This window comes from Parasteatoda tepidariorum, chromosome 6 (assembly GCF_043381705.1).
Source record: "Parasteatoda tepidariorum isolate YZ-2023 chromosome 6, CAS_Ptep_4.0, whole genome shotgun sequence".
NCBI classification, from domain to species: Eukaryota; Metazoa; Arthropoda; class Arachnida; order Araneae; family Theridiidae; genus Parasteatoda; species Parasteatoda tepidariorum.
In genome coordinates, this window is record NC_092209.1 from 25,413,177 (window position 1) to 25,431,186 (window position 18,010).

General features: G+C 32.0%; 1 protein-coding gene across 1 annotated transcript in view; it reads right to left on the reverse strand.

The window, feature by feature from the left end:
* LOC107457031 (two pore potassium channel protein sup-9) overlaps positions 1 to 9,220 on the reverse strand; it is a 53,035-nt gene extending 43,815 nt beyond the window's left edge. The window contains exon 1 of the mRNA XM_016075067.3: positions 7,421 to 9,220. Coding sequence (XP_015930553.1) covers positions 7,421 to 7,835 — 415 coding nt within the window. The 5' untranslated portion in view covers positions 7,836 to 9,220. The remainder of the gene's footprint in view (positions 1 to 7,420) is intronic.
* Positions 9,221 to 18,010: the final 8,790 nt, after the last annotated feature.

Sequence of the window (18,010 nt, forward strand, 5' to 3'; positions counted from 1 at the left end):
TTCTTTTCGACGGTAGCAAAATTAATGTCTTAATATTTAAAAAAAAATTAATTTTAGCGTAACTTGTCCACTATTACTTATAAAAGTGCAGGCCATATGGCTAGATTCTTAAGTTCTGATAAAAGTTTTATGAGAGATCCATTTGCTTTAAAAATTTCTACTTTGGTTCGCTACCACTGGAAAGAATTATTTTCAAAATCCTCATAAGTTGGAGGGTATGCATTATGGTCTAATAGTGTTGATGATTATGATAAAAGCCATTTAGGCCTCAGATGCCCAGTTCTACAACAACAACAAACGAACGAATACTGTTGAGAAGCTTTTCTTGCAAAGCGATATTACCCACCAAGAGTGCTGTACTTTACTGATATAAGCTTTACATGCAATATTTGAGCACACCTACCAACTCTTTTTCCGCAAGATTTTATTTTCATATTTAAAATGGTAGCAATACTCGGGTTATTCCAATTAACTTTTTGAATTATAATGATAATTATAAATGAGGTTGACCACCACTACAAATAAATAATTACAATAAATATATCAAAGCACAATAATCCTCGCTCATGCGAATTTCAATGGGATCAAAATGTAAATATATTTTAGAGTCAGATTGTTTTTCGTTTATTGTTTTACAACCACTCTGAAAACCCATTCTCGGAAAGAGTGAAAGTTGGCAGATATGCAAATGTTGCAAACCAATTATAACTATTGATGGATCCGCAAAACGCTCTGAATGTATCTTTGTGGTCACAAATTTTGCTTTCATTCGAAGAAATATTCCCAATAAAGAGGAGTAAATTGGTATCCCAAATCATAGGACTGTTATTTGTCACGAGAAAAAGTAAAAAGTGATGAATGGTTTAAAATTTACAATAGTAAATGCTTATTTTACTCCTTATGAAAGTTAGCTATAATTGAAATGTTTTTTTCCCCCCATCTCACATTTAGTGCTGTAGAACGCTGTTTCTTGTCCAATCTTATTTATCTTCCTTCCAAGCAACAACCCGGGAAAAGTTATATGTATTGCACTTTAATTCATTTAATATAAAACACATGAATTTTTTACAGTTATTTCAGGGCGAATGAAAGTTTTAAGGTGAATAACCTTTTGAAACAAGAGTTTAAAAACGTTTTTTTAAGCTATCGGCATTTTTTCAATTAATTAATAAAATTCAATTAAAAGTTTGCTCTTTTCATAAGAATATTAACTACAAGGCATCGGATACGGAAGGTGTATCTCGGAGTGTTAAGAACAAAACAAATTATTCTTAAAATCTATAATTTCTCTCTCTCTTTCTCTTACGGAAGCTGATGAGACGTTTTGTTTATCTCTATTTTAAGAAAAGCTGAAATCAGCATTAGGGCACTGACATTCGAAAGTGTGATTTGCGCCTTAAAACGGCACTAAAAATTTTTAACTTTGAACTTTCTCATACACATTTTTGAGTAAAGTATTGTTTTGTTAGTATTTAAACTGCATTGGTCTTGAAAAACATACATTTAAATGATTTTTTTTAAATATTAATTTATCATCGTTGTTTGCAATTTTATGTTTTATAGCTACAAAAATGACTCATTTTTGATGATTTTGTTAAATATGTACTCGCAAACTTTTTCTGCGGTAAAACTAGAATACCCTGTGATTATTGGTTAAAATCTTGAAGACGAACCGTGGAAATTTTTCCAATCTTCGTATCGTGCAATTATGGTATAAATCTACCAAAATGTCCAAATGAAGACAGCTATGCATGCATATAGAATACTTGATCATAATTCAGCAATTCTTGTGTTGGAATTAAATTTCGATAAGGCCAAATTTCCTTTCACTCCTGTTACATCAGCTAATTTTGGTGCAATGGAATGTTGTTTCATTCACATCAATGCCGATACCTCAGTTAACGGTCCGGCAGTGGACTGATCGTTACGACACGGTTCCCAGCAGATTACAGAAGTCAAGCATCACTGGCTACGGTCAGTGTGCGGGTGGGTGACCACTTGGATCAGTCTGCGTAGGGACCGAGGGTGTGGGGTATTGGTCCTCGTTAAACTGTGCTACCGTGAAGTGCTCGACTTCGCGCGCAGTTCGTCGGGCTACCGAAGCGGGGGTGCCATCCCCTCCGCAGAGGATCAAAATTGTGATGGCATGTCTTCGGATCATCCTCCGGGATGTTTCCCAGACCGTCGCCAATAGCCCATTGTGCAGCTCTAGTGCGACGTAAATTAACAACAACAACAACCTCAGTTAACGACATGAGTTTTTCACCACCTCTTCATAGCGCGGGGAAATGCACATTGTCTTGATTCGCCTCTCTCTGTGACGGCGGTTTTTCTAGTCTTTTATTCCCGCCTTAATCTTTTTTAAATTACTGTTTCACTTTTAGTCAAATGGTTTTTCTAGTTTCGATTTTTACTTTTCCTTTCTATTTTTTTGGTTGGAAAAACTATTATTTCTCGTATGAAATAATTTTTGTTTTCCTCATTCACGCCTGGCTAGTCTTACAAATGGGTGTCTATTTTTGAGCGAAGAACCCTAATTACCTGCTTTATATCTCTTAAAGTATATGAAGTCTCATCTAAAGTGTATCTTTCTACTTCAGTTTCATGGGATTATTAACTTAATATTCGGCGATGTTATTAAGTACTAGCAAATTTATAAAACACAACAGCATTATTATCTTCACTTGGAAGCGACTGGAAAGTAGTTTTCTTCACTTATAGGGAAAGTTGGAAGCTATATGCCATACATTCTCAGAAAAATTATTAATTTTTTCGAAAATTAAAAGCTTAACCTGCATTTTTTTGCAATTATTTTTGGAAGTAAAAATATATAAGGGGTGGAAGTATAGAAATAAAAAAAAAAAAACGCATGTAAGTATATCTGGAGGTACATGGTGCGAAAATTTCTTTTTTGAAAGAGTTCGATTTCTTTTAACACGTGTAACAGAATGAATGCAATCGGGGTCACCGGTGATCAACACGGAGTTTGTTCGTAGCTCCATGGGGGTCACCGGTGACCCCCGTGACGGTGACCCCGAAGCCAAGATTATTAGAAACACATAATTCTAGTAAATTTTTAATTTTTTTTAATATTATTATCGTTACTAAAATGGTTTGAAGGAATTAATGCAATATAGATCACACAAAAATAGTTTTATTTATAAACACAGAGATGCCAACTTGCTACGGACAGCGAATAAATATTTTCAAGTGGTAGTTTATTAATTGTGATTCTTCGTTTAATAAATTTAATTTAGTAGATTTTTATCCACCACTATTTCCAAGCAATTCGCAGGCTTATAATATTCACCACTTTTTTCTGATGAGTCATGCTAAACCTTTTAAAAATCTAGTAAATGTGTCTGATGTTTGCAAATTTAGTTTGTAGTTATTTACCGTTTGGCCAGACGGGCAAGCCATTTAAAAATAGTGAGGCATTCAACATGTTAATGGTACATTATTTCCTCGTAGATATTTTGATATCTTCAATAAAATTTTTAGCTTATAAATTTAGAGTTGGCTCACTTAATATGTACTTACTCATAAGTACTTATCTTCTGATAAATAATATTGAGGAAAAACTAAATGATGAATAAAATTACAGAAATTATTTTGATGAAATTAAATTTCATTAAAAACAACGTTTAAAATCACAAATGGAAAAATTTATTAAAAACCTATCCAATTTATGATGTCACAATGATACATCTTTATCAGTATGAAAAGAAAACAGGAACATTAATTTTACTTTTAAAGAATTGAATTGTTCAAGGCACTGAATACCATAGTTTAAAGTTTTTACTAGCTTTCTTTTTTTTTTAATCTGATTAAAAACTTCATTCACTACAATCACAAAAATATAAGTAAAAATATATTATTGTCAAAAAAATATAAATAGGAAATAACATTAGACATGTTTCAAGCCCCCATTTTCAAGACTTGCCAAGTGTAAATGAAACAAAATGATATGAAATATAAAATGAAAAGCTGCCAACGAAAAATGGATAAGTAAATTTAAGAAACAGAACAATAAAAACCAGAGCGGCCAAGAAGGGCAAATCAGGGTAAAATGCATTCCTACTTGCTATGGAGAGATGGTGAAGAGCTAATGTCGTTAACAAGGGAATCAGCAATCATATGAATGAAACAGGATTCCAAGACATCAAGATGAGCTGATGTGAGTAGTGTAATAATAATTTTGGCATTGTCGAAAGTGAATTAATGCCCAAGATTCCAACAATGTACAGTTGATGATTTCTCGTATTCTTGATATCAGACATATCTATCGTGCTCCTTAAGTCTAAATTTTAAAGGTCCTCTACTTTATCCGATGTAGCCAAGCTCGCCCAGGAAAGGAATGAGTTAAATGCCCCAGCGATTATCAAAACTAATAAGATCCTTAAGAGACTTAAATTTGATTTTGTTAACAAGCTTAAAAATGACTTTAAAATTAAAACAAAAGATGATATTATCACTTTCAAAACAAACGGAAGAAAAAAACGGCTTATTGCAAGCTATTAAATTGCTATGTTTACTGTTAAACTGTCTTGTATATTTTGTGTAAACATCTACAAGTACTGTGAACCCACAAAAAAAAGTATCAAGACATTACCATGAGTAACATGTGTATTAATAATACAATTTGAGTTAAAATTATGCAATATTTTAAAGTCAAAGAAATAGCAAACACTAACGGTATGAAGATTAGTTAAGAGACAAACACTAAGAACCCCACCCAAAAACATTCATCACCTTAAATAACTTGTGGTCTAACGATCAAGTCTACGACTGAAACTAAGAGTCAATCATAATGGATTTACGAGTTGATTTCAACTATTAATTAATCAGCTAATTCACTAATAAATACATATAATTTACCTGCAACGCAATATGAACACGTAGTCTTTCTTAAAATGCAATCTTTTACTGGATTTGGATTTTTAACCTTCAAAATATGGCGGATAGCTGTAATTTTATTTTTATTTTGTAACCAGCGTTGAACAGCCGACCCAATTCTGAATTTACGACCATTAATATTCAACTCCATAGCCTTAGAAATTTGAACCCAACCGAATCAACCGAGGGAACTCCCGAATCAAGCGTTGAGACAAACTAGCCTTTGTGGAGGACTTTCGGATGGAACATGCGTTGTATGGAGAGGAAAGTCGCGAACACCTCTAACGGTTATCCCGACTGCAAGGGGATTCTAACCCACTATTCGTCTACCACTGAGGATGTTCTGTGTCAGCACTGTGGTCGGTGCAAGTCGGATATTTTTGGATGAACATACCATCATTAGATAATCCTTTTTTGGATGAACATATTTCATAATGGCGTGCAAAGAGATTAAGAGATTTCGATTTGTTTAAGAAATTCACGAGACATAGTGGCTTTTGCAAAAAATTCACATTAACTACTTTTTTTTCTTTCTAATGGTGGGCACTTGAGGTTTGTTCCATTGGCTACAGAAATGCCAGAACTGCTACTCTCTTCTCGTTACCCAGTGGGCACCTGTAGCGAAGCCACGCCGGCGGAGCACCACGTCACACAACCACAAACCCGTTTATAGAGCGGGTCACATTCACACAAAGAGGAAAGGACATAAAACACAGAGTGAGAAAGAAACATCCATGCCCTGAGCAGGATTCGAACCCGCGGTCAATGGCTCCACAGTCAGACATGCTGACCACTTGGCCACCTGGTCGGCAACATTAACTACTTTCGACAACCTTTTTGATAAAACTATAAAGTTATATATTTCAGCTTTCGGTTATATTTTATATATTGAATTCCAAGAACAAGATTTGTCGGGAAAAAAGAGAAATAATTACCGAATGATTATTTAGAGAAAGAGTTTTTGTATTTGATTTCAAAACTTAATTAATTCTTAGAGTCAATAAATTAGCTTATTTTAGATCACCCTTTGAACCATTAATACCTAGTTAATGAAAAACCACCTATTAGTCTTTTGTTTTATTACAAAATCAAATTTGCTAAATTTCCACAGTTAATTAAAAAGATATGCAAATTTTAAGCATCAATTTAAATAGTTTCTTATTTCATGCATATTCACTGATGAATCTTTTCATAAGATTTGCAAGTTTTAACAAATATGCAACACTATCGCAATGTTTTATACAAATATGTTTGCACAATATGTTTTGAGTCGTAGTGGCTCAGGAGATGGAGGTGACCCGGGTTCGATTCTCATCGATGTTTGGTGGATACAAAATCCGCAACCTGATCGCCCCAAGCAAAGTGCTGGCATAAAATATCCCCAGTGATAGTCAGATCATGGGTTAGAATCCCATTACAGTGGGAGGTTATCGTGGATTTCCTCTCCATGTGGTGCAAATGCTGGTTACTTTCATCAAAAAGTCCTCCATGAAGACAAATTTTTCCAATACTTTATCCAGGAGTTCCCTTGTCTTCTGAATGGGGTTCAAATTTACAAGTATACGGAGTTGAAAATTGGTAGTCTTAAACTTAATATTGAGTTGGCTGTTCAGCTACGGTTACAAAATAAAATTTGTTTTTTTAATTTTCATTACTTTTCTATTACTTTTATTTGTTATTTTATAATATGAAATGAAATTTCAAATAAAATACCTTTAATTATATTCGCAAATAAAAAGTAGCAATACGTAATTTAATGTTAACATTTGATTAGTAATAAAAATATATATATGTAAAAATTTGTTTACTGTCGATATATGTAAGATCTGTTTGACGATTAAAGCAGTTATAAACATACTTCTACATTTTTAAGATCTGCATTTTTTAGATTTAGATCTTCGTAAAATTTTTGTTAGATCTGAGATTATTTTCTCAGTTGAGCTCTCAGGAAGTCTTAGGTCGAGTTAAGCATTTTAGCTATTGACGCAATGGCTTTTTTCTTCTTTTTTTCTTCTTCTTTATAACTGTCGTTGAATAACCGACACAATTTTATGGTTTACGACTGCTAACATTCAACTCCATAGCCTTATAATTTTGAACCCAATCCAGAAAACAAAGAAACTCCTGGATCGAGTATTGGGAGAAATTTGCCTTCGCGGAGGACTTTTTGATAGAGCTAACCCGCATTTGCGTTACATGAAGAGGAAGACCATGAGAACCTCCCACGGTTAGCTTGACGGCAAGGGGTCTCTAACCCGTGATCCGTCTACCACTGAGGATATTTAACGTCAACACTGTGGTCGGTGCAAGTTGGATGCGGAATTCATATCGACTGGGATTCGAACCTGGTTCGCCTCATTGGAAGGCGAACACTTTATCCCCTAAGACATAGCGGCTTGACTCAATGGCTTTGACCAAAATTGGAATTCATATAAGTAAAAATATCATTCGTTTCATTTTGCTTAATTTAAAAAAAAAATTCAATTGTGCGTGCATTAAAAGTATAAAGAAAATAAAAACTTACCGATGGTTGTGATAACAGTGATGCAGTACAACAACGCTCCAGAAAAAGACCACTGCAGTTCGGTGTCCGAACTGTCTTTTCCATCATATCCTTCATTTTTAACAGCATGAACAACATCATTTTCAAACTGTTTAAGTCTTTTTTCCATTAAGATTGTCCAATTCTTCTCATACAGGACATTAAGAGTTTCGGTAACATTCCACATGTCTTTCAAACATTTGTCCCGATACCCTTGTATTGTAGATCTTTGATTGATTTCATTTGGGGCTTCAAGATACTCGAATGTGAGGGCTCCGACTATAGCATAGCCAACCACTAAGCCACATAGCCCAACATGCGAAAACAAATGAGTCATGAAAACTCGACAATAATGTCCGCATTTCACTAGTTTTGATACATTTCTAGGCTCCGCCATTCTAAGATTGGTTTAAGTGGCTTTGGAATAAAATCAAAATCAAAACTAAAGTCACATTACTTACTATTTATCACTTCATCGCAAAAATAAAGAAACTGGTACATCGCATATTTACAGCAGGTATATTTGCTCTAATCCATTGGTTTGTATGAGGAAATTCGTCCAGAATTATTCCATACGCAATTTTGATTCAATGTTTTATGTATATATACTGAAGTCTATATTCTCCAACACATGAACACCATAAGCTGAAAACAAGAATTACTCCATAATAAGTTTTAATTCAATGTTTCTGTAATTTCCTCCTGTTTATATACAGATGTCTATATTTTTCACCACACAAAAAACACAAGTTGGAGACCAGAATTTTACACGCAGTTTTAATTCAATGTTTCTGGAGCTTGGTTCGGTTAACATACGGAAGTCTACATTCTTCATGCATTCACCTGAAATATTCTGTACTCAGTTTTAATTCAATGCTTTAAGAATATATATTGAAGTCTAAATGCATCAACATATAAAACTAGAAGGAGGAGACCAGAATTGATTCATACGCAGTTTTAATTCAATGTATATATTGTAGTCTATGCTCTTCAAAATATAACACCATGTGGAAAAAACAGCAATTATTTTATACGGATATGCTGAAATACATATTTCTTAAAATACATCTTTTTTCTTCGAATAATATTTTCAGATTGAATAATAAAATTTTACTTTTAAAACACTTCAGTAGTTTTTTTTTAAATTTTATAAAAGCTTATTCATAAAGCTACAATTATTTATAATGACGCAATTCAATGTTTCACACATATATTATGAAGTCATAATTGCTTTGTTCCACAGTCTTCGGCCAAAAGATTAATAAATTATTTGCATTGTTTTATCGAGTAAAAAGGAAGCATTTAATATTCAGTATTTAAAAAGCAACAGGCTAAAAATGTTCCTTACCTCTGGCAAAAATGATAATCACTTTTTGACATCATTGTACTTATGAAATTTCTCCAAACTTAAATAAAGTCCTAGCTTGGTGTCAAATAACGCAGACGATATTTTTTTTAGAATAATAATTATAAAACACAAATTATATAAATCGTTTGCATAGTTTAACGTTATATTAAAGAATTATTATACTTTTTCAGTCAACTATATTTAGAAAATAAAATTTGTGACAACTTCTGATGTTGGTATCTCAAAAATATCTAATCCAAATCCACGTGTTTTCCAGCTGGCATGATGAATCTGTGTCAGGATAAAGCGAGTAGAAGATGGGGAAAAAAATTTCCTCCTCTCAAAAAGTTTTCCGACACCAAACGATATGCTACTAACCCCGTAACTACTCTACCGGCAAACAGCTCGATGGGGAGGATTTGTTCCAGTTCATCTTTTTGTTTTATTTTTGACTGCGTTGGCATCATAACGAATGAAAACGCATGCGCTCTCAGAAATTAAAATATCGTACTGTAAAACAGATGCGAGAATAAATTTTACAAGTTGGGTAGAATAATAAATCCCTCAGATGAGGTATCCATTAGGTCCTTTTTTTAAAAACAAAATTATTATTATTTATGTAATATGATTTCAGTCGACATTTGTTTATAGATTCATGCTTATAATTTTAGGTTTATTCCTTAGATAAGTTATGCAGTAAATATCGCAAATAATCTATTTTTATAATATTTTTTTGTTATACTTGAACACTCCGCTTGCCAGCCCCCATAATTAAATTTTTATTCATCATTGTTTATTTCTTCTTTTACGTCAATATTTTCCACAATAAAGCACCGAGCATTTAGTTTAATAATATAAAATTATTGTAGTTTTATGTAAGAACATTTTGTTAATGAGTTAATCGTAAGGAAATAGATGATTACCAGGATTTCGAAAAATAATCATTAGTACTCGGGAAAAAAATTAGCCCAAAGAAAACAAATTGTGAGATTTAATAAGAAATAAATGAGAGTAATTTCACTCGTTGAAGAGACTTATAACAATTCAAATATGGAACGGTTTTTATCATTATTTATTAAATATGTATTTTTTATTTTAAAAAATTTCACCATGTATGCTAATATTTACATCTGGCAACATTCTCTATCTCTCTCATTGCTACTTTTTATTAACTACTTTTGAACGGAAACATCGATTTGGATCGTGTGTTTTATTTACAGTTTGCAAATTTTTTCTATAGGGTGGTTTATTAGCGATTGCCACTTTAAAGCGTCGTGTAGCTTGAATGTAATATCGAAATACGAATACATACAGTGAAACCTCTCAGAAGCGACCACACTCTGTTCCACAGTAAAATGGCCGTTAATGGAGGTTGGTCGTTCTTAGGGGTTTCGTCCATTGTCTTCAAAATGTTATCGAAGGTACTTGATTTTTTGCAAACGATTTTAATTTCAGTCAGTATCATTTTCCGGGTGTGGAAATGTCAGTGCTGTTCGCGTCAGAAAAACGGTGTAAATGAATCAACAGCAAAACTTCGCGTCAACAAAAATAATCTCTACTGATATAATGTGTAAAAACAAAATTACCAATTATGAACAATAGAACTATTTTAAATAAATAATCATGATCTTTTGTTTAAATTAGCATTTAATTTTATATCATAAAAATTACTTAGCTTTAAAAAAGTTTGTTTGAGACTCTTAGTTTTCTCGAAAAGAACTTTTTTTTATTCTAATTTAAATTTCAACTCCAAAAATAAATTATTGATAGCATCGTCTTTTGTGCACTCTGACTAAAGAATATGACTCTAAATAAGAGACTCACACAAATATTTTGAATACATTTTAAACGACTTACTTGTTTTGTTTTGATATTTTTTCGCGTTTTCCTATTTCACCTTTTTCACATTTGGTGCAGAGGTTTACCCTGTCGCTGGGATAGTCACTCCTAAATCTAGTCTCTCCCGTCTTTGATGGTTTCTTTTAAAGGTTTTCTTCAACACAAAGTCAATCGAAAAAATTCCGTGCCTTCCAAAAGTGGTCGTAAATAGAGGAGTACGCTATATAGAGGTGGTTTTTCTTGGAGATTTCACTGTAGCTGAAAACGAGTATTAGAGAAAAAGGACTTCTCTCAACAACTCTTTTATGCTATATATTTATTAGAGTTGGACAAAACGAATCACCGAGGTCAATATATTAGTCCTAGAATTTCTAAAAATTTATTAAAATTTAGCATAAATTTCACTTTAAACGTGATAATTGTGAAACATTACATCATGCTATATTAATTAAAGGAATTCAATTTTTGATTTAAAAGTGTTTAAATGGAGTAAATACATTAAAAATTTATGAAGAGACTACCACTTCAGTTTTAAAAATATTGCTAATGGTTTCAGATCAAAATAAGAAATTTTGGGAATCTTATGCATCTAAATTGCTAGAGGAATGGGAAAAGGGCCCCTTTAGGCCTCAAGCGCCCAGCTACGCTAAAAAGAGCAGATCATGATTTGGGTGACAAGAATCACATTTTTAAACCAAAATCGACTAAAAAAACTGATATAATTATTGTGTCACTAGTTTTTATCGTTCTATAAAAAGTACTCGGCAGAGAATGAAAATTAGGTTGTTTAAATTATCTTTACATTATGTCTTTCACATTATGTTTTTATTTATGAATTTCACGAAACCATTTCTGCAATCAGCTATAAGTAGTCACAGGGTCCTATTAAAAATAAAATAGTGGTAGGATACTTAGGATGTTTTCTGTTTATTTTTCGATGAAGCAAGATATTTTATCTACTAAGCTATTTTTACCAAGTATATAACAATATTTTGCCTTAAAACAATCACAGTCTTGTTTTTAAAATGAAGCGAAATCTAAATATTTTGCTTGCTTTAAATTAAATTCTTCTGTATGTTAATTTAAAGTAAATTGGCTACCCCTTTTTAATTTTCTATAGGACACACAATAAAATCTGTAACAATCATTAGGAAAATCTCTTATCGGAACAAAGTCACTTTTCCTTCTGATTCTGAAGACAAATATTCAATGAAATTAAACAAAACATGTGTACCATTAAAATACTGTTTAATTCATATGAGCTTTTTTTTTATTCATTCTCGAAAACGGGAAGAGATGTGTTTGATATAAAATATTATACTGTGGACTCTTGATCAACGTAGATGGTCGGTCTGGATTTGTAAATATCTCAAATAATCGAATTTATGCAACTGTTCATGAAACTTTTAAGAGATAAAAAAGCTAAAAATATAAAATGTTAGCATTATAGTTTAACAGAATAGGTTATCAATAGTTTCATTAAATCCAAAAGGAAAAGAATGATAACTTAGTTTTAATGGTTATTTAAATGTATAATTGTATAATAAAAGTACTTTACATCTTATTTGTTGAAAACGATAAATCTCTGTTTCGTTTTTTATTTATTTCATGACGAATTTTAGTATGCAAATTTAAGTGAAAGAACAACTTCTTGAGGAAAATTTATTTGTTTCAATTGTTTTCAATCCACAAGCGCAAATTATGTTTTAAACCAAATAAAAAAGTTTTTTTATTTACTTTTTGTAACAAACCACAACTGTTAGAAGCCACCACACGGATTTTTATAGGTATAGGTCCGATCAGACCACTAAGAAGATAAACCAGTTGGTACACGAAAGAGCCACTTAATGCAAAATCTATTAAAAATTAGAAAGTGGTAGCAAATATATGTCTAAAAAATTTTTTAATTTTGGAATATTATTAGTTTTATTTACTTGTCAACCACTATACAGATTCAATTCTCAAATATAAATGATAAATTTATCTCAAGTACTTTTAAAATAGAATTTGGGTTCATGCGCACAACTGGTTCGCGTTTTAAATAATCTGCTCATACTACTTATAAAATCCGTTACTGAAGCTCTCTGATATAGTTGATGGCTGGATCTCGGTTAATCAAGAACCTACTAAATAATGCCTTTTAAATATGGAAGTTGCATGAAGGATTTCAATAAAAAATTTAACGAATCACATGAGATTACAATAAGGCATAGAATAAAAATACGTTTCATTATTTACTAGAAAATGGGTAAACAATTTCATAAATTTCATGCCGGAATCAATAAACTGAAAGTATACATTTATCGCTACAATATTCTTCAAAACAGCTTCTTAATCCTAAATTTAGATGCACGTCCCAAATATCGATGCAAAGAAGAACATATTTCAAAACATTCAATAAATTTGGTCTCACAATGAACTGAAATAAGATCACGAAGTTGTTCGTGTAGTTTGCACAGCATTAAATAACATAAATAATTTGTAGCGAGAGGGAAATTAAGTTTTTGTTGCTTAACATTGTCTGAATTTAATTACATATGAGAATTATAAAGAATAATTACCTATGTTTGTTCAATTAAAAATATCGTATTTATTTAAATGATTTTTATTTGATAATATTTTTTCTTCTTCCAGGATTTATAACTGTACTATTAGTTATCGATAAATAAATTTTTCTTTGTATGCACAGTATGACTTATCGAATTTTTTTCTGATTTATGAGAACTAAATTAACTAGATTTAGGTTAACTGTATCCTTGTAACAATGAGATATTCTAAGGCATCGTTAGCAACTAGATAGTTTCTTCTTAATCAGATAGTTCTTGTAAGTCCAGAAAAGTTTTTATCTGCAATATGATTAGATATCACTTTAATTACATACACGCATTACTTACATATCTAGTGGTTTTTTCATATTATTTTTAAAAAAGGTTTAAAAAAAGGTTAAAAATGTTTTATGCCGGCTTGTCCCATAGTTTGTTCACACTATAGCCCCACTACACAGGGTTAGAGTAGACAAGCTATGGGGGTAATGGGGACAAACTTGATAACTTACTAAGTAGTCATTTATTACGACTAAGAAAGATATATCTAAAGCCAAAATGGAATTAATTTTAATCTCAGACTTATTGGAGAATAAATATTGACATATTTTAATTAAAATACGTAATACTTTCTAATAAAGCATACTAAAGTGTATTAATTTTGAATTTAACGTTTGGACATTTTGAATTTAAAATACAAAGAAAACTTAATTATTTTACAATCAATCTACTATAAGTGAAAAGAATTTATTAAATTAAATATTTTTTTTTTGTTTCTTGAACAATTGTGTCATAGAAGTAAAATTGCAATAAAAAAGCAATTAAGAAGGCTAAAATCAATATATTTTTTAATATTTAATGTGTGAAAACAATCCTTTGCTAATTGAAAATTAATTTGTAATTAGAATAAAAGTAAAACATTATTAGTGTGAAAATCAGCACACAACCTTAAAAAAGCATCAATACTTTTAATGACTTTGAACAAAACTTCGGAACTTTTATCAACAGACGCTCCCATTGAGGAAAAAATATTTAATTTAAGTTTTTCATTCTGAACATTTATTTCGTAAACTTATAACGTTAAAGAACGCTATAATATATTATTAATATAAATTTATTTATGTTATGTTATGTTAAAGTAAAACATTCCTGAAACAGCCCATTGTGGGCCAGGGGGTCATGGAGGATACGGCTCCGCAATTTCGTGACCAACGGCATAATTGTGGCAATGTGGTCAGCAATGCGCACAGACCGCCTTTACTTCCGAGACAAGATGGCTCCACCGATCTGAAGCTAGGCGGGCTTCAGGCTACCTCTGGGGATCGAATCCCAGCTCCTCATAATGACAGCTCAGTGTCTTAGACACTGAGCCCTTTGTGGCTCTAGATCTTATGTTAGGGCGATAAAAAAAACTGAAGGTTCTAACTTATAAAAGAAAAACTACACTTGAAGCACAAATATCTGATTACTTTTATAAAAAGGTACTTTTCTTATTCGTATTATAATATCTTGCTCTTACGCTCTCCACGGCTAGGAACGAATAAATTAAAAGAGAAGATTTGGTCATTTCTAACTTCCCCTTTAGTTTCTTTAACTTTTCGTAGGTCGCCAAAATGTAATTTAAAATAAGAATTTTGGTCGCCGCATTCACTATCGAATTAAGGAAGTCTGCTTTATCTTAATATTTCCAAAAATTAAATTTCTTGATAGAACTGTCCGGCAGACCAACCATTAACTAGGCAACTATGCCTTTAAGTGTAGATAAAATAGCTTAAGTTTTATTTTACTGTTTTAGAAAATCTTTTCAAACAATTTAACAAGTTGGGAGTTGCATCACATTACTTTTTAAATCTCTATTGCTTAGATTTACATTTTAAAAAAATGCGCTATTTCCATAAAAATCCCAAAAATTAAATGTATAAATAATATTTTAAATTTTTTTTATATATATTTATTAGTGTATTAACCCCTTGGGGACGGGTGATTCAGAAAGAAGCCCGGTTATACCGGTGGGAGGCGAGAGAGTGCACAGGGAGTCTTCCCCCTTTTGTAAATAGTGTAAATATTCTTTCTTTATCTTTATCTTCAATTTGTTCCCTATATTATGTATCAACTTGCGACTTATCTTTATGTATGACTCAGACTTGATTTTATCAATTATTGTTCATTCTGAGATTTAACTTAATGTTAACGCAGCACCTCCCTTCCCTTCCACCACATATTATCCAATTTAGATGAAAGAGCAGATANATTTGACAGACTTACTTTGCTTTTATTTTAATTATTGTTAGTTTAATCATATATATAATCAATGTTAATTCAAAGTATAACTAAATAGTTTTATTTTGAACAAAGTAATGGTGAATTAAATAAATCAAAAAATTATAACTCCGCCCACAAATAAACTGCTAAAGAAATACTTTGATTACCAGTTTTATCTTCTTACCCTGATTGATACGGTATTTTGCTGTCACGTATTTGTGACAGTCGGCGCGAAAGGGTTAAGAAAGTTTGAAGTTTCTCGCATATTTTTTTCCTTCCTGAAAGCGGATTTTTCCCCAACAGTTTGGGTCCCCTTGATATGGTCATTAGCGTTAAGAAATTCAGAGATAGAAAGTATTTCAATGTATACTTCTGGCACAATAAATTAATATTTTCTTGTACAAGAACTTTTTTTGTGCACTGTTAGACATATCTTGGAAAAAAATGGCTAAACAACAACTTAATTGTTATTTCACCATATTCAAGTGAAAGAGTTAAATAATTATAAATAAGATGTGATTCAAACTGCGAGAAACACCGTTTATTCCTTTCCATGTAAAGCAAACGTGGAGTAGTTCCATCAAAAAGTCTTTCACGATGGTTAGTTTGTCCCAGTGCTTGATCGATGAGTTTCATGTTGCTACCACTATCAAAGAATTTTTATACAACCCTTTGCTGCCTAAGGTAAAGTTTGATCATGCTTCGATTATTGTTGCATCGACAACTGGCTTCCAGAGATGGTTTAAAAAGTATCCTAATCCTAGTGTTTTGATTTTATTAGGCACCTGGGTCGCGAAGCGACCCGTTTAAAAGTGACTTGTTCAATAAATCTTTACAAATTGACCTACGATTTCGTATTATTAAATTTATTTTTATTAAATAATAGACTGGTAAATTTTAATATCTTTTGAAATTAGTATTTCTTCAAAATAATAAAACTGGATACAAAACGGCATAACTATTGAACTTCAAATAATGAAACGATTGAGCCTCATCAGAGACTTAGATAGAAGATGCATACGATGTTCTTGTCCACTGAATGGTTAGTTCACATTTTCAGTTGTCAGGGATGCTAACTGCTTCACTTTCGGCTAACGTTTTAATAGATTGGCAGCAATTTAAATAGTAAAACTTATAGAACTAGGATAATTACGCTTACTTTTTAAAGTCTCACGACGAGATAAATAAAACAGAGTTACATTTTATATGATACTTTGAATTTTTGATATGCACTGGTAGAAAAAATACTTAAAATGAAAAATACAAAGCTTAAAATAACTTACATTTCGTTACCATTAGAAAATAAATATTTCAAATAGATGAGCAAATTGGCTTCTCTGACTTGTGATGATGCCCTAGGACAGGGATGGGCAAACTTTTTTGGTCGAGGGTAAAAAATTTAGAAAAAAAGCTTGGTGGGCCGAGTAAAAACTTCTAAAATAAAAAATAAAAAAACAACGATATACAAGTTTTAATTTAAATATTTAATGAGATGAATGAAATTGTGATTTAATTTTTAAAAGTTCCTTATATTGAGGTTCGAAGGGAGATGTGCTTATTTTAAGGAACGAGGCTAAATGCTTGCCTGTTAGTCTACTTCTGAAATGATTTTTTCTAAGGTTCGTAGTTGAAAACACTTGTTTACATATATAAGATGAAGCAAACATAGCACTCATTTTTTGGGCATGAGAAACTAGCTTTCGGTAATGAGTTGCAAAACTCAAACTTTGGCATGGTTAGAAACAACAATAGTGTGCAATCTTTCCATACTCAATAATGTTGGAACTCGCACCAGCAGAAAAATCCGCTCGTTGGAGCTTAAAATGCACTGTCTGCCACATGTGAAGCACAATTCACTTATGTTGGATTCCATATGTCTGATCCTCGAGAAAGACAAACGCTTGTTGGAGCTAATCTACGGTTATTCTGTAAAGAACTTCTGCTTTCAACATTTTACTAATTGAAGCTGTCTATGCTAACTCTTTCCATCAATTCCACCAATAGAGAAAGTAAAAACGTCATCAGTACTTAGTTAAAAAAGAAAGAACAAAAATAGCTTTAAACAAAGCAGACAAAATAATGGATGTGTAATGTATCTTGTTTATATTCGCTACGGATTGGCAATTTAAAATTCTATCCGGTGGTCTGACAAAACCTTCCGACGGGCCACAGTTTGCCAGCGGGCCGTAGTTTGCCCATCCCTGTCCTAGGACAACTGGAATAATGGTAAAAACCTCTTCGGGCCTGATATATTTTGACTATGAACGGTTGGAACATTGTTTTGAAGTGACAGCTAAATCTTAAAATTACTTTAAAGTAGTCATATTAGCTGAAAATATATTTTTTATTTCGTTTTATTTTATTCCTTGGTACAACATACATTTATAGCCTTGTGCGCTCAATTAAGGTTCATAAACTTCGTCAAATAGGACAGACACCACAAAGATACATCCAGGATAACAGCGGGATTCGAACCCGCTACCTTCACACTTAGCACAGCGTTTGGCGTATGGTATTGCTGGCCAGGGATGCCCCATTATTTCGTTTATTGTGGTGTGGAAACTTTAAAATGATTTTATA